The sequence below is a fragment of the Vipera berus genome (assembly GCF_964194415.1).
Source record: "Vipera berus genome assembly, chromosome: 1".
Lineage (NCBI taxonomy): Eukaryota > Metazoa > Chordata > Lepidosauria > Squamata > Viperidae > Vipera > Vipera berus.
This window is the reverse complement of record NC_138202.1, coordinates 185,140,247-185,163,450: the sequence shown is the minus strand read 5'-3', so window position 1 is coordinate 185,163,450 and position 23,204 is coordinate 185,140,247. Positions and strand designations below refer to the sequence as shown.

The window sequence follows — 23,204 nt, the reverse complement described above, 5'->3', positions numbered from 1 at the left end:
CCACGGGGCTTGACACACAGAGAAACGCAAATGCCGGACTGCCGCCACCTTTACTAGCCATTCCTGCGGGTCTGACACACACACACACACACACACACACACACACACGAGGGGGAGAAACAACGCTGGACTGCCGCCGCCTCTACCAGCTCTGCAAGCCCCCGCCGCCCCCTTCTCTCAACTTCCTGGCAGCATATCCCGCAGGGGAGGTCTGCTAGGGAGGTGGCAGTCCGGTGTTGTTTCCCCCCTCGTGCGTGTGTGTGTGTGTGTCAGACCCGCAGGAATGGCTAGTAAAGGTGGCAGCAGTCCGGCATTTGCGTTTCTCTGTGTGTCAAGCCCCGTGGGCCTGACACACAGGAGGGGGGGGACGCCTCTTCCTTACCAGCCATTCCCGCGGGTCTGACACACGCACGCATGCATGAGGGGGGGAAACGCTGGACTGCCGCCGCCTCTACCAGCTCTGCAAGCCTTTGCTGCCCCTTCTCTCCGCTGCCTGGCCTGAACAAAGAGGAGCCGAAGGGAGCAGCTCTGCAAGGCTCTGCCGCTCCCTTCTCTCAGCAGCCTGGCCCGAACGAAGGGACGCCCCTTCGTTCGGAACAGGCAGCGGAGAGAAGGGGCGGCAGAGGCTTGCAGAGCTGGTAGAGGCGGCAGCAGTCCAGCGTTGTTTCTCCCCCTCGTGCGTGCGTGTGTGTGTCAGACCCACGGGAATGGCTGGTAGGGAAGCGGCATTCCGGCATTCCCCCCCTTCCTGTGTGTCGGGCCCACGGGGCTCGACACACAAAAAAACGCAAACGCCAGACTGCCGCCACCTCTACCAGCCGTTCCCGCAGGTCTCTCACACACACACACACACACACACGCACGAGGAGGGAAACAACGCTTGACTGCCGCCTCCCTAGCAGACCTTCCCTGCGGGATGTGCTGCCAGGAAGCCTGGCAGCCTGATGAGCGGACCCTGCGAACCGCGGCCCGAGCCAGCTCCGGGATGCTGCCAGAGTCAACGAGCGGCTCAGCGTGGCACAGAATATAGATATGTTGCTAAGAAGGGGCCAAGCTTATACTTATACTTGGCTTATACTCGAGTCAATAACTTTTTCCAGTTTTTTGGGGTAAAATTAGGGTCTCGGCTTATACTCGAGTCGGCTTATACTCAAGTATATACGGTAAGTATTTTTTGATGTCATACATATAGTGTAAAATTGAGCCTTTTTATAATTATTTTATTTAAGTGTTACAAATTCATAGACTTTTTGAAAGTTTTGTGACAGGATATTTCAGACAATTTAGTTGCTTTTGGTTCTTGACATCTACAGGATATAATATTTTTTTAAAGGGAAATGGATATGAACCAATAAAAGGAAACTGTACAAACAAATCAAATTGCATAAAGTCTCCTGCATCAAGTTCCAATCTATGATGCTCAAACCTTTATTTGGGCAGAGTGGATGAGAAGTGATTTATGGTTTCCCCTTTTTTGTAACTTTGTAAACTGTATGATAGATATAATTGAATTCATGTATTAATGAACTTTTATAGAGAATTAGATGTAATTGCAACAATTCTCATGTAATATTTCCAGTACTGGCTGTTATTTTAAAAAAATCAAATATTTGTGTTTGTATTTTTGCGTCATTGCAATTTTAACTTCTTTCAGTTTGTTAATTAGATAGCCTTTCTGTATATTATGAGAACTAGCCAGATAAGACACTGAACTGAAGCGGGGGTGAGGGGGTGGGTACCTGAGTTTTAGTCCTTAGGCACAAAGCTAGCTGAATATTTGTGGGCAAGTCACCTAGGGCAGTGGCACATCACTTTGCCTAGAAAATTACCTTAATTGGGCCATATAGTTGCTGAAGACTGATTTAAAGGCAAACAAATTCCTGCACACGAAAAATCTTAATTATAGAGCTGAGATAAAACCCAATGTTTAACTTTCTGATTTATTTTTGAAATGTGTCTCCCACCTAACACTAAACAACCAGACTGAAAGTGGCTTATAGAATTTACTTTTATATTATGTTTTTATTATGTAAGAATTAATTAAAATAGATTGAGTTCAATCCTTAGTTCTATGCTTACAATGTTAACATTACAGAAAATGGTGTTGTTTGGTACAGTTAATTCTCATGGTCCACTAGAAGAACTGTGCTTTTATCTGCTTTAGAAAGACCGTAAAGGTGGGAAGAAAGTCATATGGGCTTAGGGGAGCAAGCAATTTCAGAAGAGAGGGGTAATACAGTGAAATGCTTCCTCTGGTACTGTAAGGCCCCAGCTCAAAACCTCATCTTAAGAAAGTAGAACTTGTGGAAATAGTTTCTTCCAAAAGGATCTTTTAGGAGGAGTTGATAAGAAAGTAGAACTTGTGGAAACAGTTTCTTCCAAAAGGATCTTTTAGGAGGAGTTGATAGCAGGCATACGAGACAAGATATGAGGATTTCTGGCTCAGATTGATAGGTTAAAATGTCCCAAGCAAAACCCCACCCCCTAGTTCATCCGGTCAGTTCAAACAGGCCAATCCCCAGGAGTTAAATTCCTTGTGAGAAAAAGAGAGATAACATCAGGTCGTCTCCAGCTGCAGCGTTGTTTTGGCGGCTTTTCGCATCTTCTCCTGGAAGCCCAGAGACAAACCAGTTGCCAGAGGTTGCATTCCATTCTTCTCCCCCCCCTCTTACTAGCTGACAACAAGGGGTGAGAAAGTTCACAGAAGAAATATGCAGGAAAGTGAAATGTTACATTGTAGCGATAGAAGAAGTCAAGGCAACAACCTGAAAAGCACTCCTCCCTCTCTTCCAGGAGTATGGCAGAACCCAGGAAGAGGAGAGGGATTCGGGTCAGGATGAAAGAGGGCTAAAAAATTGGATTAGGGTGAAAAGAAGGGGAACCCTGTAGATATGGCTTCTGACAAGTACAGTGTTACTGAATTTTTGATGCTAAAAAAAGATTAATTTCAGCTTAATTTGGCCATACATTCCTCTATATCAGGGGTGTCAAACTCGCAACGTCACGTGATGTGTTGTGATGTATCGTGACTTTTTTTTCCATTGCCGGCAATGGGGTGGGTGCGGTTTTGCTATGATGCATCCGGCCCACGGGCCGGCAGTTTGGCACTCCTGCTTTATATGCTTGGATACAATAGCTTTTTAAGATTCCTAATTATCTACAAATACAAATATATATATTTGTATATTTAATTTTTATCCTATATTTCAAATTTGTAGATCGTATATGCTTGTGTGTATGTATCAGTAATTACGCTGTTCACATGAACAGTTTAAACTGTTCATGTTCCATTGCAAATCTAGTGTTTGCTCTACATTAGCCAGCTGTTTTAATCATAGAAGACATTCAGTTTAAAAAAATGTATGAATTGCTGTTCCAAACTAAAGATTGGCTTGAGAAAAACTCATTTCGGTATTGGCTGCCTTTTGGTTTTGCACAGATTTTGCAGTTTTTTTAAAATGTTGAAGCCATATACTTTCTTGTTTTGTGCAGATCACCATTAAAAAAATGTTCTACTTATCACCCATCCTACATGTTACACAACCAAGATGTTTACAAAAGCTAAAGAATAAACTTGTCTGTAGGGACAGTTTCTTGGCTTAGAATACCAAATTGTAACTACTTTGTGCACATCTTTACCCTCAACTACAGTAGTCTCTTAGTGTAGTTTTATAGATAATTTCAAACCAGCTGTCAGTAGGAGTATCTCCCCTCATTTTTTTTCAGTCAGGCAGCAAATTTAAATGCTAACTTTGATCCTAATCTCTACATCAGGAGTGTCAAACTGCCAACCCGCAGGCTGGACACGTCATCTGGAAGCCACGCCCACCTCATTGCCGGCAATGGCAAAACCATCCCAATACGTTGCGCGACGTCACGTGACATTGCAAGTTTGACATGTCTGCTCTACATAAAAGAGAGATTTCATTTAGAGAACAACGTTGTTCATTCCCCTTTTCCATACAGCTCTGAAAATATTTCACTGATTGACTTGAGTAGCTTTTGGTGTGGCAGACAATAGGTTGAGAGGTGTTAGGTGCAATGATGGCCACTTATGTATTTGGACTGCATAGTCCTTATTAGTCATGGTAACAAAACTTGTACAGTTAGGTAGCTTTAGTTCATGCTGTCAAAAGCCATTCCTATTTTATTTCATTTCATTTCTATTTCATTCCACCTTTTCCTGGGTTTGGCCATACTTCCAAGGGGGAGGGGGAATGTGCCTGTAGGGCTATTACTTTCACTTCCTCTATTTGCTACAATGAAATGCTTTATTTTGTTTATTGGGTCTGTATCCTGTTTCCTGCATTATCTCTCTCTCTCTGAACTCTATCTTTTAAACTATCAGAACAAAGGAGGAAATAAGGAGTGTAACCTCAGTGCCTGATTTATGTCTACACTCTCAGAGGAAGGTGTGAAGAAGCCACCGACCCTTGCTGCGTGAGCTGGAGATGGGCCAATGGTTCCCACAACGGACTTAACACTTGGGGATTGGCTATCCCACATTGGGCAGTCGATCCATGGGGTGGGGTGTTGCTTGGGGATACTATAATCTACTGCACTGTGCGGGAAATCTCAGATTCTGTCTATTATGCCTGCTATCACCAACATTCAGTGGGGGAAGCGGCTCCTCACCCCCAGGTCCTGCCTCTGCCTGCCTCCCCGTGGGGCCTACTGCTGGGCGGTTGTGTCCATCTCCCTGCTCTATGGATGCCGCCAGCCTTCCTGAGCATCCCGCTTCGGCTGACTGCCAGCTGCTCCCTGCCTCTTTGGCTGATTGCCAGCTGCTCCCTGCCTCTTTGGCCAACTGCCGGCTGCTTCCGGGAATGCCAGGAGGCGCGGCTGTGCACACAGGCCTCCCTGCCAGGCGTTGGATGGTGCTGCTGCCGAACAGCTGGTACAGGAGGCGTTGGAGAGGACTGCACATCGTCAGGAGCGTCCCGGTGGCTCCGCTGCCAACCGGTTAGGCGTGAGAACCTCTGGGGAAGCAGCAGAGCATTTGGAGCTCCTTGCTGGGATGGCTGCCAGCCAGAAGAGCCCAGGAACAGGTGTCCCTGGATTTGCAAAGGGTGGCATGCCTTGTGTAGCTGGGCATGGTGGGGCTGGGCATTTAGGGATATGGGTGGCGGTTACCTGGTCTCCTTACCTGGTTGGGGATGGGCTACCGGACAGGGGGGATTTGGTGTTTCCGTTGTGATCAGCCGGGACATAGGGTGGCCGAGTGTCCAGCCCTGGTGCCCCGAGCAGTTCCAACAACCCCTGGAACATGCAGCGCAACACCCAGGAAGTGCATGGAACGAACATGAGCAGCACATCAGCTGGTGGGCGAGACGCCTAGCCGGTCGTCCCACACAGGGGTGGAGACAACAATGGCTGCTGGACATCAACCGATGGTCTATGACAGCGCTGATGAGTCAAATGAGGATCCTATGGTGAGTGTGCCGGTGTGTCCTTTTGCAATCTGTATTGTGTTGGTGAGCCCACAGACGGGACAGAAGGGTGCATACTGGGCTTTAGTTGACTCTGGTAGTACCCACTGCCTCATTAGTAAAATGGTTCGTGTCCGAGGTGGGCATTAAGATGGAACAATTAGCCACCCCACTCAGATTTGAGCAGGTGGACGGGTTCCTCTTGGGGGGGCACCTGTTACTCATGTGATGGAGCCTATACGGATGGAGATGGGGGAGCACTGGGAGATCCTTCATTTCATAGTAGGGCCCTCTATGACTGAGGTGGTGATTCTAGGGCTTACCTGGCTCGATAAATGGGGTCCAATGATTTGGTGGGAGGGAGATTGCTGTCACTTACATATCAGGACAGGACCCCAGCCCCCAGTTCATGACTTCGTGCAACCAGAAGGGAAAGCTGAGGGGGTGGGAGCCTGCCAGGCAGAGGCCAGACAGGAGGTCCAGGTCCCACAGGTGTACTCCGATCTATTCGACGTGTTCATTGAGCAAAAATGTGACATCCTGCCACCCTATCGACCAATGGATTGTGCCATTGAATTGAAGCCATGGGTCAAATTATCCAAACCCCGTATGTATGCTATGATGTCATGGGAGATGGAGGAACTGTGACGATATATCGATCGGAACTTGGAAAGGTTTCATCCAACTGGCCTGTTCCCGCATCGCGGCACCTGTCCTGTTCAAGGAAAAGGACGGCTCCCTACAGCTATGTGTTGACTTCCGAGGCATCAACGGGGTATGTGTGGAACACCTGTACCCCCTTCCCCTGATGAAAGACCTTCTAGCCCATCTGGCGAAAGGAAGGATATTTACAAAGCTGGACCTGAGGGAGGCATACTACAGGGTGCGGATTAAGTGTGGTGATGAATGGAAGACGGCATTTAACTGTCCACTTGGCAGCTACCAATTCAGGGTTATGCTGTTTGGATTGCAAGGTGCTCCTGCGGTATTCGTGCAGCTGATTAATGAGGTGTATGAACATCTATACCGAGGAGTACTGGTGTGTTTGGGCGACATCCTCATATATACCACCACTATGGAGGAACACATCGTCCGGGTAAGACAGGTGTTGCAAAAGTTGTTGCAGGCTCGGCTGTATGTGAAGCTGCCTAACTGCGAGTTCCACAGGCCCCAGTTGGACTATTTGGGGTACAGAATATCTGAGGCAGGGGTGAAGATGGACCCCAAGAAGGTTGAAGCCATTCTACAATGGCAGGCGCCAAGGACTCATCGCCAACTACAAAGCTTTTTGGGCTTTGCTAATTTCTATCAGCAGTTCATCCCATCCTTTGCCTCGATAGCCTTGCCCCTTACAGACCTCCTGCACAGAAAGTGCTCCAGGGGGATATCTGGTTGCAAAGCCATCCGAACATTTTCATGGGCTGGCCTGGCATGGGGATAAAATCTATGTACCCCAAACCATGAGACAGAGGGTGCTGTATCAGTGTCACGATGCTAAGCAGGCAGAACATTTCAGGTTTTTAAAAACCTTACATTTGGCTTGCCGGCAGTTTTGGTGGCCATGTATGAAACAAGAGATCGAAGACCATGTCCAAGGTTGTCACACCTGTGCCACTGCAAAACCTCGTACGGGGAAGCTGTTGGGGTTACTCCAAACTGCAGCGGATCCTACGAGACCCTGGCAGGACATTTCAGATGGACTTTGTAGTCGAATTATCAGAGAGTCGTGGCTATAATGTCATGTGGATGGTTATTGACCTGTTCTCCAAACAAGCACATTTTGTGCCGTGCAAGGGATTACTGTCTGCCAGGCGGCAGTATACCCACATATACTGCCTACATGGAGTGCCCCGACGGATCATCTCGGATCGAGGGGTGCAGTTTACAGCTCAATTCTGGAGGGAGTTTGTTCGTTTTATAGGATCCTCCCAAGGCCTCAGTTTGGCATACCATCCAAGTACCTAAGGGGCAGCAGAGAGAGCAAACACAATGGTGGAGCGGTATCTACGATGTTATGTGTCATATCAGCAATCTAATTGGGTGGACCTGTTGGCGTTTGCTGAGATGGCACATAATAACGCAGTGCATAGCAGCACTGGGTTCTCCCCATTCAGGGTGGTGTCTCGCCATGACTTCGTCCCCATTCCCGAGTATATCCAGGAGGAGCCTCTCCCATGCCAACCCAGAGGATGGATGAGACAGGTGGGGGCAGTGTAGGAGACAGTAAAGAAGGCCCTAATCAATGCTACAGAGACGAGTAAGGAACAGGTGGACAAGAAAAGTGGACCCTTTAAACTCTTCCAGGTGGGGGATTTAGTGTACCTATCCACTAAATATATGCGGCTTCAAGTACCCTGTAAAAAACTTGGTCCCAATTTCCTAGGGCCTTTCAGGATGACACAGGTTATCAACCCTGTGATGGTGCTGCTCCGACTGCCCAAGTATCTGGGTAAGATACATCCAGTCTTTCACAGCAACCTGCTAAAGTCGGCCGGGGTATCAGCCCATGGACTAGAGGAGGAGGGTCCAGGACCTATACATGACGATCACTTCGAGGTACAGGAGATCCTCGACTCTAGGGTGTGGAGGGGGAGGTTGCAATATTTAATATTGTGGAAGGGTTATCCCATGACAGAAGCCTCATGAGTGAAGGAGGTGGATGTCCATGCACCCTGCTTAGTTCGGGCATTTCATCGCCAGCATCCGGGGAAGCCGGGTGGGGGAAGGGCAGAGCCCTCCGGTCAGGTGGACGATCATTCACGTGTAACCCCTTGTCTTCCAGGTGGAGCCCTGGTAGGGGGAGCCGACTGTCGAGCCTTGTGGGCCCGACATTCAGTGGGGGAGGTGGCCTCTCACGCCGGCCCCTCACCCCCAGGTCCTGCCTCTGTCTGCCTCCCCATGGGGCCTACTGCCGGGCGGCCATGTCCATCTCCCTGCTCTACAGACGCCGCCAGCCTTCCTGGGTGTCCCACTTCTTCAGCCGACTGCCAGCTGCTCCCTGCCTCTTTGGCTGACTGCCAGCTGCTCCCTGCCTCTTCGGCTGACTGCCAGCTGCTTCCGGGAATGCCAGGAGGCATGGCTGCGCACACGGGCCTCCCTGCAGGGTCTGCCACTGACCAGCTGGCTCAGGAGGCATTGGACGGTGCTGCCGCCGAACAGCTGGTCCAGGAGGCGTTGGAGAGGACTGCGCGTCATCGGGAGCGTCCTGGTGGCTCCGCTGCTGACCGGTTAGGTGTGGGGACCTTGGGGGAAGCAGCGGAGCATTTGGAGCTCCTTGCTGGGATGGCTGCCAGCCAGAAGAGCCCAGGAACAGGTGTCCCTGGATTTGCAGAGGGTAGTGTGGGCTGTGGCATGCCTTGTGTAGCTGGGCACGGTGGGGCTGGGTGTTTAGAGATATGGGTGGGGGTTACCTGGTCTCCTTACCTGGTTGGGGATGGGCTACCGGACAGGGGAGAGATGGGCTGACGAACGCGCGTGAGGCTGGCGTCTGGAGGCAGCAGCAAACGGAGCTGCAGGGGGGAGGAGGGATTATATGGATGCAGGGGCAGATGTTAGCCTGTGGCTTGAGGGTGGAGCCCTGTACCTGGCAGCTATGTAAGCGTTGGGAGTGATGTGCTACCAACACTGACTTTGTTTTCACTTTATCTGCATTGGAGCTGAATAAAGCAACCTCTGTTTTGTCACACGTTCCTGCTGGAGATTTGTGTTTGCTTCCATTCGAGGACGTGTATTGATACTCTTAATAAAAGTTCCTGTTTGGAAGAAATTCTTTCCAAGAGTTCTGCTTTCTTGAGATGTGGGTTTGAAGTGGGTCCTGACACATGCATTGCAAATTTTTGCTTTTTGTCAACTTTCTTCAAAATATGTGGATGTTCATGGGAAGGGATCTCATTCTAAGTCAGAATAATTGTATACTTTTTTTACAAATTAACATTTAGTCCTAGAATATATATAAGCCATATATTTGATAGGGATATGTAGTGCTTTGGATTAAATTTTGAAAAGATGCTTCAAAACATGAGAAAGAAAGCAGTGCAGAATTCCAGAAAAAGTACATATTTAAAGAGTTGCATACAAATGTTATTTTCATATCCTTATGGAATATGTAAAATCTTTTTGAAATTGAATCTGAATCCTTCATAACTCTGTTCCATTTTGTACCTCACTTACCCACCCACCCATGAAGTACTTTGCCTGAAGTAGTGCAACAGGCTGCCTGACGTACATAATCTGTGCTAGATTGGATGTCATAACAGAACCTTAAAATAGCTCAGCTGAAATAACATCTGCTACCTAGTTTCTCAAAGTATTTTTGAGAAAACAGTGGTTAGCTTCAACAGGATGTTAAATAATGTATTTGAACAGCACTAAACATTTGGTTTCTTTTCATAAAAATTACCAGAGTTCTACAACATTCTATAATATTTTAAAAAAGTAAATGATTTCATATGTTGGTGACTATGTTAAAGACTAAATTCAGTATTTTAATCAATTGAATTATTCAGTGAAATGGAAAAACTAGTTAAATACAAGTAGCCCTTGACATAGGACGTTTTGTTTAACAACTATTCAAATTTGAAATGACACTGAAAATTACTTGTGACCATTGCAACATCCCCACAGTCATGTGATCAAAATATGGGTCCTTGGTGACTAGCAGGTATTTGATGGTTGCATTGTTCCAGGGTCATGTGACTTTCTTTCATTTTCACTTTCTAGGGAGCTTCTGACAGTCAAAGTCAATGGGAGAAGCTGGATTCACTTAATGGCTATGTTATTCACTTAACAGCTGCAACAAGGAAGGTTTAAAATTGGGCACTACTAACTTGATGTGAGCGCCTGTTACTCGTCCCAGCTTCTGCCAACCTAGCAGTTCAAAAGCAAGTAAAAATGCAAGTAGAAAAATAGGGACCACTACGGTGGGAAGGTAACAGCATTCTGTGCGCCTTTGGCGTCTAGTCATGCCGGCCACATGACCACGGAGACGTCCTCAGACAAGTGCTGGCTTTGAAACAGAGATGAGCACCGACCCCTAGAGTTGGAAACAACTAGCACGCATGTGCGGGGGAACCTTTACCTAACTTGATGTCTGTATCACTTAGCAACGGAAGATCTGATCCCAGTGATGCTTGTAAGTCAAGGACTACCTGCATTCTGTTTGCCAGAAAAAAATGATGAGAAGCTATGTTGCATGAGGCCAGTCCCCAACCAGTCCAGATCACTCCTAAGCCCCCCACAAGCAAAGGAAGTAACCCTCCGGCTGGCTTCCTCTTCCTTGTCCAGCCTGCCCTGAGTCAGTTCAGATGGCGGTTTCTTTCTCAGGGTGGGAAACAATCCAAGGGAGCCCCTTTGATAATCTCTCCCCTTCAGGGGGAGGAGGAAGGAAGCAACCCTTCAGCTGGCTCAAAGTAGTGCAAATATTAAAGGGGAAAATGCTTCCCTTTCCTTGTACAGCAACCCTCCAGCTGTGTCTCAACCATCCCATTGGATAAATTGAGAGAATCCTACTGTCAGAATATATTTCATTTCTAACTATTCTGTGCAAAACCCAAATCTCATCCTCCCCTGGATTCTGCCCTTCCCAAGGAGGACAGGGAATAAGCATGGGGTTTTATTGCTTTCACTTCCTTCCTTAAATGTAACCTTTTGTTTGTTCCGCCTGCCTGCTATTCATTACAGTATTTTATTATTTATTTATTTATTATTTGGATTTGTATACCGCCCCTCTCCCGAAGGACTCGGGGCAGTGTACAGGGCAAGTAAAACACTATATACAACACATAATATATAAAAATTAAAACAAATTAAACAAGTAGCCCTGAACAATAAAACACATTCTAGAATTTTAAATTTTAAATTTTAAATCTAAAATCCCAATCCCTCAGTCCAGGCCGGCAAGTTCGAATAGCCAAGTCTTCAGGTCGTGGCGGAAAGAGCAAAGGTCGGGAGCCATCCGGAGCTCAACAGGGAGCTGATTCCAGAGGGCAGGCGTGCCCACAGAGAATGCTTTCCCCCTGGGGGCCGCCAATCGACATTCCCTGACCGACGGCACCCTGAGGAGGCCCTCTCTGTGGGAGCGCACGGGACGATGGGAAGTTAACGCCGGCAAAAGGTACTCCCGTAAATAACCCGGACCCATGCCATTTAGGGCTTTATAGGTCATCACCAGCACCTTGAATCTCACCCGGAGGGCAACTGGAAGCCAATGCAGCTCGCGGAGCAGAGGTGTTACATGGGAGTATCGGGAGACCCCCATCACAACTTGCACGGCCGCATTCTGCACCAGCTGGAGCCTCCAAGTGGTATTCAAGGGCAGCCCCATGTAGAGAGCGTTGCAGTAGTCTATCCGAGAGGTCACGAGCGCATGAGTGACTGTGCGTAGGGCATCTCGGTCCAAGTAGGGCCGCAACTGGCGCACCAGGCGAACCTGGGCAAAAGCCCCCCTGGTCACAGCTCCTATATGATCTTCAAAACTGAGCTGTGACTCAAGGAGGACGCACAAGTTGCGAGCCCTATCTATGGGGGGGTAACACCTCACCCCCTATAGATAAAGATGGAATAGAATGGACAACCCGAGATGCCGGTATGCACAGCCACTCGGTCTTGTTGGGATTTAGACGAAGCCTGTTCCTCCCCATCCAGACCCTCACTGCCTCCAGGCAACGGGACATCACGGAGAGGGCATCACTGGGTTGATCTGGGGTGGAAATAAAAAGCTGGGTATCATCAGCATACTGATGATACCCCACCCCAAAACCACGAATGATCTCACCCAGCGGCTTCATATAGATGTTGAACAGGAGGGGCGAGAGAACCGACCCCTGAGGAACTCCACAAATGAGAGGCCTTGAGGCCGATCTCTGTCCCCCTGCCAACACCGACTGCGAACGACCCAGGAGGTAGGAGGAGAACCACTGTAAAACAGTGCCACCCACTCCCAACCCCCTGAGACGCCGCAGTAGAATACCATGGTCGATGATATCAAAAGCCGCTGAGAGGTCTAATACGACTAGGACAGAGGAGCAACCCCTGTCCCGAGCCCGCCAGAGATCATTCACCAGTGTGACCAATGCCGTCTCCGTGCTCTATATATAACCAATTACTTTTGATACTCTGAAGTTACGGGCAATATAACCAATTGCTTTTGATACTCTGAAGTTACGGGCAACTAGAAAAGGGGCTGGAGTGAAGAAATACAACCCTCCGGGATCTGGTTTGTTTCTCTGGAGGAAGTGTGAGGAGCTGTGGAAATGATTCTGCTGCAAACAGATTGCTATCTTTTGTTTCCCATGATAGATTTACCATCTGGAGATTGGTTGATCTGGAACTGACTGAATGAACTGTGGGGTGGGGTTTACTTGGGGACACTTTAAAAATATTGATCTGTGAGGGAATTCCTCAGATCCTGTCTATTATGCCTGCTATCTCCTATTTCTTAGTAAAAGATTCTGCTTTGAAAATCTTGTCTCCAAGAGTCCTACTTTCTTAAGACGTGGGCTGAAGTGGGTTTTGACCTAAATGCTTTCCCTTTCTTGTATAGCAACCCTCCAGCTGTGTCTCAACCCTCCCATTGGAGAAATTGAGAGAATCCTACCTTCCTTTGCAAACAGTGGTGAATACAAGCCTGTTTTCTTGCCCTGTGCTGTTTGGAAAGGATTGGAGCAGAGCAGATGGGAAGAGCTGGTGGGTTGGAAGAACTTTACCCAGGACTAGATGTAGCCTGCAGGCTGTAGTTTGGAGACCCATGCTTTATAGGATGACACAGAAATTAGGAGAGTTGTCAATATAAGCTGGAGTTAAGTAGATGAGTCTTCCGTAATTATTAAAGACATGAAATATACTAGTACAGTCATCAAGATTGATTTTCCCCGTAAAGGAACACTCAGTCTATTTTAGTGAATAACGTTAAAAAACTCTTTTAAGATTTGAACTTTTAATATGTCCACTTGTACTCAAAATCAAGCGAACATGACAACTTGTTGCTGTTTTAAATTCTGTTTCATGTAAATATTTTCCCCGCAGTTATTACTATGATAGATGAAATTTTGTGAAATACTATACTATACAGATAGTCCTCGACTTACAACCACAATTGAGCCCAAAATTTCTATTGCCAGTAAAACATTTGCTAAGTGAGTTTTGCCCAATTTTATGATCTTTCTTGCCAAGTTAAATGAATCACTGCAATTGTTAATAACATGGTTGTTAAGTGAATCTGATTTCTCTATTAATTTTCCTTGTTAGAAGGTTGCAGAAACTGATCACATGACCCAAGGTACTGCAACTGTCATAAATGAGTCAGTTGCCAAACATCTGAATTTTGATCGCATGACTATAGGGATATTGCAATGGTCGTAATGTGAATAAGTGTCATAGGTAATTCTTTTCAGTGCAGTTGTAACTTTGAATGGTCACTAAATGAACTGTTGTAAGTTGGGGACAACTTTATGACCATAAGTTTATCATTCTTGGAGAGAGAGGATGGTTCATTTGGTTTTGAGGGATCAGTGGTGCACCATCTCCTCAAGAAGCCATCACTAGCTCCAGTAATTTTAGACAATTTCCAACCAGTCCTCAACTTTCTTCTGCCCCGAGTTATTTGTTGAGATGGGTGGCTGTTGAAATAAAATAGATGTGTTAGGTTAGGGCTTTTCAACCAGTGGTATGCATACCACTGGTGGTACATTGGCACCTGGCAGGTGGTATGAGTACAATGGGTTGAAAAGCACTGTAAAAAGTTTTTAAAAGGATATAAAAGTGGATGAGGTGAAGCGGTGGCAGCGCTGCACAGGCCTGTGGGAGAGTCAGCTGGAGCTGTGGTGTTGCCGGGGTTCTGCTGAGAGCCCAGGATCGGTGCCCGTGGCTTTAAATGATTGGTGCATTTGGTGGCCTTGGGGGTGGCAGGCAGCTGCACGCAGTCTTTGGGTGGAGATTCAGCTGGAGCAGCATGCGGTGTTGCCGGGACTCTCCTGGGAGCACAGGATTGGCGCACGCAGCTCCAGCTGATTGGCGCTTCCAGTGGACCCGGAACAGAGAGGATATAAAAGGAGGTTTTGGTGGGAGAGGGGAAAAAAGAGGGAAAGAGAAGGGGACATACAAAGAGAGAGGGAGAAGAGCCTGTGGAAAGAACCCACAAGGCAGTGAGGAAAAAGAGGGAGAAGAGGCTGTGGAAGGAGAGGCCAGCAGGCAGTGAGGAACAAGAAGGAGGGAGCATTGGCTGTGGAAGGAGAGCCCAGCAGGCAGTGAGGAAAAAGAGGAGAGGGAGAGAGGAAGAAGAGCCGACCAGCCAGGTGACCACCAAGGTAGTGGTGCACATTAATAAATATAGATAAATTCATCATATATTTGTCGGTGCAAAGGGAAAGTGATTCAGCAAAGGAACTGCCACCAAAGAAATTAAGATAAATACTTTTTCCTCTTTTTTATGGTTTGTGACATTTTATTATAGAATAAAATACAAAAATACAAAAGCAAATAGGACACAGTGGGGAGGAAACAGGGAAAGAAAAGTGAGGTGGAGAAAGGAAAAAGAAAAGAAAAGGCATTGACTTCTGATTTTGTCTGTTGCAGTAGAATGAAGCAGTAGCATTGAACCTCAACTTTTTACTTTTCCATAATAGTATAAACTAGCCATTTTTATAACAACAAATCAATCTAATCAATAAAACCCAAAATCCCCCCCTTTTTTTAGTCATCAGGTTTTTGACACCTTACTAAGCACTGGTGGTACTCGAATATTGTCAAGTCCTAAAAGTCATACAATCTGTGAAAAAGTTGAAAAGGTCTGTGTTAGGCAATATCTCCACAGAATCTTGAAGGAAGTAGATTATTTGGACTCCTTTCAATCTGATTTCAGATTGACATCATTGGTTGCACTAAGAAATCTATCTTTAGTAGTTCTTGATTTCTCTTTTGAGAGAGTCAATCATATTGTTCTGACTGACTGTAGGGATGGGGAGTCTGCATCTTCTTTCTCTGTGGTTGGTTCCAGTTGCTGTTGACAGTGGAGAAAGGTCAAATGCATAGCTGCTCAATCTGGGGAGTCTCAGAGCTCAATACTCTTGTTTAAAATCTACATGAAAACACTGGATAAGATCATTTGTCAGTTTGAGGTTCACTGTCATCAGTGTAAGGAAGATGCCCAACTGAACATCTCAACTCGTGAGCTTACTCAAGTGATACTAGTAATGTCCTGTTCTGGAGACTGGATCTGGTCAAGAAGAACAGACTTAGTCTCAGTCCAGAATGGGACAGTTGGCTGTGGCTACTTCTCCCTGGTCCCCCTGCCCCGTTGACCCATCGTGGTCACACCTACCCCATTGCAATGGCCCTCCTGCTCCTCCTCCACCGCACTGTTCTGGCCTCCACACCCAGGGCCTGCCTTCCCCTCTGTCTCTCCCTCACAGTTCCTCACCTTCTGCCTCACCCTGGGTGATTAACTGCAGGACCAATCACCCTGGCCAATTTGCTGTGCATGACAATTAGCTGTGTGGGAATGGGCCCAGGCAAGGAGGAGGTGGAGGGAGTGGTGACAGGTGGAGCATTGTTTTTCAAACTTGGCAACTTTAAGATGGGTGAACCACAACTCTTAGAATTGGCTGAGGACTTCTGGCAGTCCACCCATCTTAAATTTGCCAAGTTTGAGAAGTAAAGTAAACAACCTGCTTGGATCAAGTGCGTAGCCCTCAATGACATTGCTGTTTCACCTGTATCCCATGCCCGCAAGCGCTCTGGATGTCCACAGGTGTTATAATTGAGAGGTCGTTCTTGCACAGCAGCTGCTGGGAAGTGGAGGTGTAGACCCTTGACCACTCCTTGTTCCTCCACAAAGTAAAACTCAGAGTTGTTTTTCTTCCCTCCCTCCCTCCCTCCCTCCCTCCCTCCCTCCCTCTTCTTGTCCCCCTGTACCTCTCACACTACTTCAGCTACCCAGAAAATGGGAGCAATTTGCATATGCTCAGGGGCAGTCTTCCCACTTTGCCCTGGGAATTTCTTGGTGGTCCCCCACCCTTGCTTAGCTCTGCACCCCAAGTTCATTCAGAGTTGAAGCCCAAAGTGGCTTCTTGGATCACATTGCATTCTTATCTGTGTCAGCGCTGAAAGTATGGCCCGCCATGTGCCTCACAACCCAAACAAGTGACATCAGGGGTTCAAACGTGAGAAAAATGTTTCAACGTTCCATCCTCTCCTGATTTCATTCACAAAATGCAGTCTGTGGTGTGGCCACCTGTTTCCCTGCCCAAAGGCCTGCTAGCATTGTGTAAGAGGGTCCAGCAGCTGGTTGGCTGGCTGAAGACTCAGTATAGGGCACTGGTTAAGTAGCTAGATTCTTCCCACTTGCTGGGGTCTCTTGTCTATAGGATGCAAATGAAGCTCTCCCTGGCCTGTTTTGCAAGACTGTTATAGGATAGAAGTGGGATGTCTAGTTTCCTTGCTCTCCAGTGGTGAGGATTGTCTTTTGCGTGGGCTGGGGAGGTTAGCTATATTTTATTTTATTTTTTTTCTTATTTAGAAATCTTTAAGCAGTAAGATTGTAGGGCAGCATTTCTCAAACATGGCAACTTTAAGATAGGTGGACTACAATTCCCAGAATTCCTCAGCCAATTCTGGGAGATGTAGTCCACCCATTTTAAAGTTGCCAAGTTTGAAAAAAACACTTCTCTAAAACAAATTCTTGAGCTTTTTGAGTCTTGCCAGTTGGTATTGCAAACTACAGCTGCACTGTAGCAGAGACTTCCTCGGATTTGCCCCATGTGGTGGCTGCCATACACATCATCCCCTGCAACAGTATGGTGGACTAGCAAATCCATCTAGAGAGTCAGCCTGAAGGAAGAGTGGCTTTAAACAGCCTGTTTGGATCAAGTGTTGAGCCCCTAATGTCAGTGTACTTTCCCTTCCCTCCTGTGCCCACAGGTGTCCTGGGGCCAATCCAGAGTGGGTCTCACTGCTACCCTGCCTGCTGCCACCCACTTAGCATCCTCCTTGCCTGGACCCTACACAGCTACTTGGGTAGTGTGGTGAATCAGACAGAGCGATTGGTTCTGTGAGTGAATTGCACATGGTGAAGGGGAGGGGAGAAGTGGAGTGGAAGAGCGAGGGTAGAGGGATGAACAGGGTTTTATGGCAATGAAGGGGCAACTGTGGTGAGTTGGTAGAGGCAAGGGGGTGGGAGTCATGTGGTCAGGCCAATCTTAGTTGCTCTTCTGTGTACTTTTTCCAAAGTCTCAACATCTTTTTTTGGAATGTGATGACCAAAACTGGATACAGTATTTCAGGTGTGGTCCTACTAAGGATTTATAAAGTGGTACTAATACTTCACACAATTTTGATTCTATGCCTCTGTTTATATAAACAATGATTGTAATAGCATCTTTGGCCCTGCCACACACTGCTGGCTCATGTTTAAGTGATTGTCCACCAGCACTCCATGGTCCCTCTCAGTTACTGTTTTTGAGCAAGGTTTTGCCTAATTTGTACCTTTAGTTTTTCCTGCTTAAGTGTAAAACCTTGCTTTTCTCCACATTTAATTTCATGTTATTGCGTAGAACCCATTGTTGAAGTCTGTCAAGATCTTTTTGGATCCTTAGCGTGTCTTCTGGGGTGTTGGCTGTTCCTGACAGCTCAGTGTTTTCTGCAGATTTAAGAAGCTTCCTTTCTATTCTCTCATCTAAATCATTTATGAAGATATTGAATAGTACTGGGCTTTAGACGGAACCTTGTGGTACTCCAGTGCTTACTTCCTTCCATGTAGAAGTAGTACCATTAAAGACTACTCTTTGATACAATGTCAAACCTTCAAATACTCTGAAAACAGCTATGTTTCTTTGTTTTTCAGTTGCCACAGCAATGGAATGGGGGAGATACAGTCTTATAGTTTAGTCAAAAGAACTTTCTTGTGGGAACCAAGGTCAAGCAGCCTTAATGTTTGGCGGGTTGGAGCTACCATTAGGAAGCCCGCCAAAGGTGTTAATTGGGGATTGTGATTTATGACACACTAAGGGGTGGGGAGTTCAACTTTTACTATGTAACCTTTCAGTCTTGGTTTCACCTTTGTTCGTGCTGATATTATGTAGCCATTAAAAGTGTTCTTTGAGAAAAGCAATTGTCTCTGTTTAAGGAAAAGAAAGACGGATCGATGAGACTGCATGGATGATAAAAGGTTAATTTGTGTTAGTTTGGAGAACAGGTACCCCCTCCCCTCGATGAAGGACATGTATCCCATTTGGCAAAAGGAAAGGTTTTTAGCAAATTAGACCTAAGAGAGAGAGGCGTGTTACCGAGTAAGAATCAAGGAAGGAGATGAATGGAAAACCGCTTTTAACAGCCTCTTGGGAAGTTTCCAATTCAATGTCATGCCTTTCGATCTGCAGGGGTCTCCTGCTGTATTCATGCAATTGATAAATCAAGTACTGCATAATCACCTATATAAGGGAGTTTCAGTTTACCTTGACAACATTCTCATCTATACTGAGACCATGGATGGGCATGTTAAATTAGTGCATGAAGTGCTAAAAAAGCTATTAAATGGCAAACTTTACACCAAACTCTCAAAATGCAAGCTCTGTCAAACACGCCTTGATTACTTAGGATATAGGATTTCCAGTGAAGGTGTTGAAATGGACCCAGCAAAAGTGAGAGCAGTATTGGACTGGCAACCTCCATGAACTCGAAAGCAGCTCCAGAGTTTTTTTGGGTTCGCTAATTTCTACCGGCAATTCATCCCCTCCATTGCTGAAATTGCCTTGCCACTGACCGAGCTGTTAAAAATGGGGGAAATGGGTAGGAAGCTGCAACCCTGCCAATCACTCTGATGGTCCACTGAATGCCAAACTGCTTTTGAGAATTTAAAAGGACTGCAGCTGAACCCATTCTCAACCATCCTGAAAAAAAACAATTTACCATTCAAGCTGATGCCAGGGATGTAACTGTGGGGGCTATTCTTTTGCAAAGCAACAACAGTGGAAATTTACAGCCCTGCGCTTGCATCTCCAAAAAGTTACCGTATTTTCCGGCGTATAAGACGACTTTTTAACCCATGAAAATCACCTCAAAAGTTGGGGGGTCGTCTTATACGCCCAGTCGTCTTATACGCCGGAAAAAAATCAGCTATCAGGCAGGAGCCGGCAGGATTGCCCTGCGCACGCGCGCGCTCCCCAGCTGTTAAGGAGCATTCCTTAGCAGCCGGGGAGTGCGCGCGTGTGCAGGACTGTCCTGCCGGCTCCCGCTCGACGCTCTTCCCTCTTCAGGCAGCATCCCTGAGGACTCCTTAGGAGCCGGGGAGCGAGCGAGCGGGAGAGCCAGCCAGCAAGCGAGCGCGCAGGCAGGTGGGCGAGCAGCACCTGCTTTTGCGCCGTGCCAGAATTTCTCCCGCGCTCACGCGCCGGCCTCCCAGATGCCCCTCGCGCAAGCTCCGGATGCTGCCGTGCGCCGCGTGCCGAAAGGGAAATAGCGCGAAATAGCGCGGCTTCGTCTCTTTCGTGCTGTCTTGCGAGCAGGAGAGCCAGCCAGCGAGCGAGCGCGCCGGCCTCCCAGATGCCCCTCGCGCAAGCTCCGGATGCTGCCGCGCGCCGCAAGGGAAATAGCGCAAAATTGCACGGCTTCATCTCTTTCGCGCTGTCTTGCGGGCGCCGCCGCCGCCCCTCAACATGCGTCCCCCCCCTCCGCAAGAGGGTGTCATTTGTCATGAACAAAAAATGGAAGGGGAGAAAGCGCCCGACGTACGTGTGGGCTATAGGTAACCCAACCCTAGACCGTGGCAGCAGACGGCGTTGGGATAGGGGAGGCGAGGCCTCTTCTTCCTTCCCTCTGAAGAGGCAGCCCCGGCAGTTCTTCTTCCACCGGGCTTACTCCGTTTGCTGAATCTTAGTAGTTACTTAAGTAAGTGCTAGGCATTTTTAATAGGTCGCATCCTTTCTTTTCTCCACGTATTGGCACCTCGCCTTTCTACGCTCTTACCTTTCTGGCGCTGTGTTTGAATACACCTACATGCTGCACTTTAACAAGCCAGGTTAAACTTGTTAACTTTAACAAGCCAAGATGACGTCAAAATGATTGTACCACTGATACGACAAAATCATTGTACCATTGATATGAGGGTTTGGTCATTAGCATTCCTCCACATGCCTCCCTTTCCCCGACCCGTGAATCCTTTGCAAACACACATGATAACCATCAAAATCCCTTTTCAGGGCAAACCATATTATGAATTCTCTTTCCCCCCCCCCCAGCATTTTCTTACATGAGAGATTATAAATTAGTCCTAAGGAGTGCTCGTTAACAGCTGGGGAGCGCACGGGTGCGCAGGACTGCCCTGCTGGCTCCCGCCAGACGCTCTTCCCTCTTGAGGCAGCATCGCTCCCCGGCTCCTAAGGAGTCCTCAGGGATGCTGCCTCAAGAGGGAAGAGCGTCGGGCGGGAGCCGGCAGGACAGTCCTGCACACGTGCGCACTCCCCAGCTGCTAAGGAGTGCTCCTTAACGCCAGCCTGCCCTGCTTCCTCCACAGTGAGAGGGGAGGGCGTGCCTTCCCAGGCTCACTGGTTTTCCAGCGTATAAGACGAAAAATCTTGAAAATCATCTCAAAAGTTGGGGGGTCGTCTTATACGCCCAGTCGTCTTATACGCCGGAAAATACGGTAATGGACACTGAACGAAGGTGGGCAGTCTGGGAGAAAGAGTCTTTCACTGTGAGATGGACTCTGCTTACTTGGTGTCATTTTCTTGAAGGGAGCGACTTGCCTTTTGAAGTATGGACTGATCACAAAAATCTAGAGGCACTAAAAAACCCTCAGAAATTATCCCCTAAGCAAGTTCGATGGGTGCAGTATTTTAACCATTTCAACTTTACAATAAAATACATCCTGGGAGGGGAAAAAATTCCTAGCTGATGCCTTATCCAGATTGTCCCAATACAAAAGCTTGTAAGCCGCCCTGAGTCTTCGGAGAAGGGCGGGATATAAATGGAATTAAAATAAAAAAATAAAAAAAGCTTATGTACCAACTCCATGGAGCTCTGAAGCTGATTACATCAGATAGGGGGTGCAATTCACTGCCATGTTCTGGAGAAACTTTCTGAAACTTATTGGGTCCATATAGGGACTGTCATCGGCTTTTCATCTGTTTACTAATGGAGCTGCTGAAAAGGCTAACTCGATGGAGGAGCAATATATTAGGTGCTATGTGAACTACCAAGAGACCACATGGGCTGACCTCCTCCCCTTATCTGAGGTGGCTTACAATAACACAGTACATAGTACCACTGGACTCACTCCTTTTAAAATAGCTACTGGTAGAGAATTCATTCCCATGCCTGAGCTCCCGCAGAATCCTCCTGTTTCTCAAACTTTAGACGAATGGGTGACTTCTTGGAAAACCATGTGGGACAAGGCAAAAGCAGCTCTGACAAAAGCATCAATAATTTACAAAGAGCAGGCAGACAAGAGGAAACTCCCCACCCTGAGATCATTTCATGTGGGTGAAAAGGTTTCCCTCTCTACAAAATAAGATTCAAACTGCCTAGTAAAAAATTGGGACCAAAATTCTGTGGACCTTTCTCCATGGTGCGGATTATAAATCCAGTCACTGTGGAATTAAAGCTGCAGCCTATTGAAGCCTTACAGAGAGTCCACATTGAGACCTCCTCCCAAACAGGCACCTGATCCTCTTGTTGTGGAGGGAGAGACTCATTATGAAATAAAACAAATCCTTGACTCAAGGTTGTACAAGGGAAAGTTGCAGTATCTAGTGCAATGGAAATGTTACCCACTATCAGGGGCCATCTGGGTGAAAAGTGCTGATGTAAAAGCTGATAGATTAATATATAAATTTTATGATAAGCATTTGAATAAGCCTAGGGGATGATTTTTGACTCTAAATTCTTTTCCATTCACAGGATTTCTCTCTTCTTTAGGGGATCCGACTGTCAAACCTTCAAACGCTCTGAAAACAGCCATTCTTCGTTTTTCAGTTACCACAGCAATGGGAGGGAGGACATGCTTTCTTATAGTTTAGTCAAAACAATAATTTTCTTGTGGGAACCAAGGTCAAGCAGCCTTAATGTTTGGTAGGCTGGAGCTACTGTTAGGAAGCCCGCCAAAGGTGTTAATTGGGGATTGTGATTTATGACACACTAAGGGGTGGGGAGTTCAACTTGTAATTTGTAATCTTTTGGAGGGGTAACATTCAGTCTTGGGTTCACCTTTGTTCATGCTGGTATTATGTAGCCATTAAAAGTGTTCTTTGAGGAAAGCAATTACCTCTTATTTCTATTGGTCTAATCTATCAAAACCATGACATGCGATTTGTCAGCCACTTACAAATCCACACTCCCTTATAAGAAAGGAGAGCAGTGACATCCCTAGGCAGACATCTGTGAACATCACCATCTCACTAGCTGATAAAGGAAGATGCACAGTTATCCTGAACATAGATGACTACAGTGCCAAGGTGGACACTCTTCTGAAGGACATTGGTATGTATGAGACTCTGAAGAGAGATCCTACCAGCAATTATAAGAAAAAGGTCATTGATTTCCTGCAACAACTACTGAAGGACATTGCTATTGACAAGCCACAATACTACCACATTTACCCTGGGAAAGCTATTCCGTGCATATATGGACTTTCCAAAATCCACAAAAAGGGAACTCCACTGTCAGCAGCACCAACACCATCATCTACAACATTGCAAAACATCTAACCTCCTTATTAATCCCTCTGGTCAGCAATACCACTCATGACATCAACAGTTTACAGGGTTTTGAAACTAAAACTGGATCTGG

General features: G+C 46.9%; 2 protein-coding genes across 8 annotated transcripts in view; both read left to right on the top strand.

The window, feature by feature from the left end:
- The window catches only part of LRRFIP1 (LRR binding FLII interacting protein 1), a 156,391-nt gene that overhangs the window by 12,426 nt on the left and 120,761 nt on the right, over nucleotides 1-23,204 (top strand). The window lies entirely within an intron of this gene.
- On the top strand, nucleotides 4,601-22,593 carry LOC308659410 (uncharacterized protein). Of its 3 annotated transcripts, XM_081312986.1 has the most exons (5): nucleotides 5,448-6,525; nucleotides 7,813-7,985; nucleotides 8,212-8,763; nucleotides 17,343-17,472; nucleotides 22,317-22,593. In XM_081312986.1, exons 3-5 carry the CDS (start codon nucleotides 8,328-8,330, stop codon nucleotides 22,489-22,491), a joined length of 741 nt encoding a protein of 246 aa, XP_081169112.1. In that variant the 5' UTR covers nucleotides 5,448-6,525; nucleotides 7,813-7,985; nucleotides 8,212-8,327; the 3' UTR covers nucleotides 22,492-22,593. The 3 variants fall into 3 exon arrangements, 2 of the variants coding, with proteins under 2 accessions (XP_081169112.1, XP_081169111.1); XM_081312985.1 differs by lacking the exon at nucleotides 5,448-6,525 and having other exon boundaries at nucleotides 7,007-7,985; XR_014024523.1 differs by lacking the exons at nucleotides 5,448-6,525; nucleotides 17,343-17,472; nucleotides 22,317-22,593 and adding an exon at nucleotides 4,601-5,432 and having other exon boundaries at nucleotides 8,212-9,183.